This window comes from Oxyura jamaicensis, unplaced genomic scaffold (genome assembly GCF_011077185.1).
Source record: "Oxyura jamaicensis isolate SHBP4307 breed ruddy duck unplaced genomic scaffold, BPBGC_Ojam_1.0 oxyUn_random_OJ68161, whole genome shotgun sequence".
Lineage (NCBI taxonomy): Eukaryota > Metazoa > Chordata > Aves > Anseriformes > Anatidae > Oxyura > Oxyura jamaicensis.
This window is the reverse complement of record NW_023308765.1, coordinates 1-1687: the sequence shown is the minus strand read 5'-3', so window position 1 is coordinate 1687 and position 1687 is coordinate 1. Positions and strand designations below refer to the sequence as shown.

Genomic DNA, 1687 nt, shown 5'->3' with positions numbered 1-1687 from the left:
GGGGGGGACGGGGGGATTGGGGGGCTTGGGGGTGGCTGGGGGGCAATGGGACCTGGGGGGTTATGGGGGAAATGGGGGGCTTGGGTGGGGGGAAATGGGGAGCTTGGGGGGCAGGTGGGGGGCACTGGGACCTGGGGGGTGATGGGGCCCGGGGTCCCCTGGGTGCTTGGGGGCTTGTGGGGACCCCTGGGGGATCCATGGGGCAGCCGGGACACGGGGTCCTTGGGGGGGCACCGGGGTCTCCCCATAACCCCCATATCCCCAGGGCTCGGCCCGCACCCCACAGTGCATGGGTCCGCCCCACAGTGCATGGGTCCGCCCCACACATGTGGGTCTGCCCCACATTGCATGGGTTCACCCCACACTTAAGGGTCTGCCCCACACATGTGGGTCTGCCCCACACTTATGGGTCTGCCCCACATTGCATGGGTCCGCCCCACACATGTGGATCCACCCCACATTGCATGGGTCTGCCCCACACTTATGGGTCTGCCCCACATTGTATGGGTTCACCCCACACTTATGGGTCTGCCCCGCATTGCATGGGTCCGCCCCCCACTTGTGGGTCCGCCCCACACTTATGGGTCCGCCCCACATTGTATGGGTTCACCCCACACATGTGGGTCCGCCCCACACTTATGGGTCCGCCCCACAGCGCGTGTACGCCACGTTCCCCGGGGACCACGAGCGGCTGCGGCGCATGTCGCTGGTGGAGGAGGGCGCGGTGAAGCGCATCAACATGGCGCACCTCTGCATCGTGGGCGCCCACGCCGTCAACGGCGTCGCCCGCATCCACTCCGAGATCCTCAAGCAGAGCGTGTGCGTGTCCCCCCCCCCCCCCCCCGCGGGGGGGGGCCCCCGGGGGGGGGGGCCCCCCCCCCAGCCCCCCACCTACGGCAGGAGGGGGTGTGGGGGTCCCCCCCCCCCCCCCCTTGGGGTCACCCCCCTCTTGGGGTCACCCCCCCCTTGGGGTCACCCCCCGGGGGTGCCCGTCCCTGCCCCGTGCTCCTCCTGCCCTTGGTTGGGGTCCCGGGGGTATTGTCCCCATCCCCTGTCCCCATCCCCTGTCCCCATCCCCTGTCCCCATCCTTGTCCTGTCCCCGTCCTTCGTCCCCTTCCCTTGACCCCATCCCCGTCCTCTTGTCCCTGTCCCCATCCCATTCCCGTCCCTGTCCCCTTCCCTTGTCCCCATCCCCACCCTGTCCCCGTCCTTCATCCCCATCCCCTTGTCCCCATTCCTTTGTCCCCATCCTCCATCCCCATCCCTATCCCCATCCTGTCCCACTGTCCCCGTCCCCTTCCTTTGTCCCCATCCCCATCCCCATCCCATCCCCTTGTGCCCCTGTCCCCATCCCCCTGTCCCCATCCCCTTGTCCCCATCCCCATCCCATCCCCTTGTGCCCCCGTCCCTGTCCCTTGTCCCCATCCCATCCCCATCCCATGTCCCCATCCCCCCGTCCCTGTCCCCATCCCATCCCCTTGTGCCCCCGTCCCTTGTCCCCATCCCTGTCCCCATCCCCCCGTCCCCATCCCCGTCCCCATCCCCTTGTCCCCATCCCTGTCCCCATCCCCCTGTCCCCATCCCTGTCCCCATCCCCCTGTCCCCCATCCCCCCGTCCCCATCCCATCCCCGTCCCCTGTCCCCACCCCGTCCCCGTCCCCACGCCGTGCCCCCCGTCCCCCCCCC

The 1687-nt window shown here is 69.5% G+C and overlaps 1 protein-coding gene across 1 annotated transcript in view; it reads left to right on the top strand.

Annotated features, from left to right (window-relative positions):
* LOC118159162 (glycogen phosphorylase, muscle form-like) overlaps window positions 1–906 on the top strand; it is a gene marked incomplete at its 3' end in the record, with an annotated part of 2922 nt that extends 2016 nt beyond the window's left edge. Inside the window, exon 4 of the mRNA XM_035313784.1 lies at window positions 656–906. Within this exon, the coding sequence (XP_035169675.1) occupies window positions 656–906 (251 nt within the window). The remainder of the gene's footprint in view (window positions 1–655) is intronic.
* Between the last annotated feature and the right edge of the window lie 781 nt (window positions 907–1687).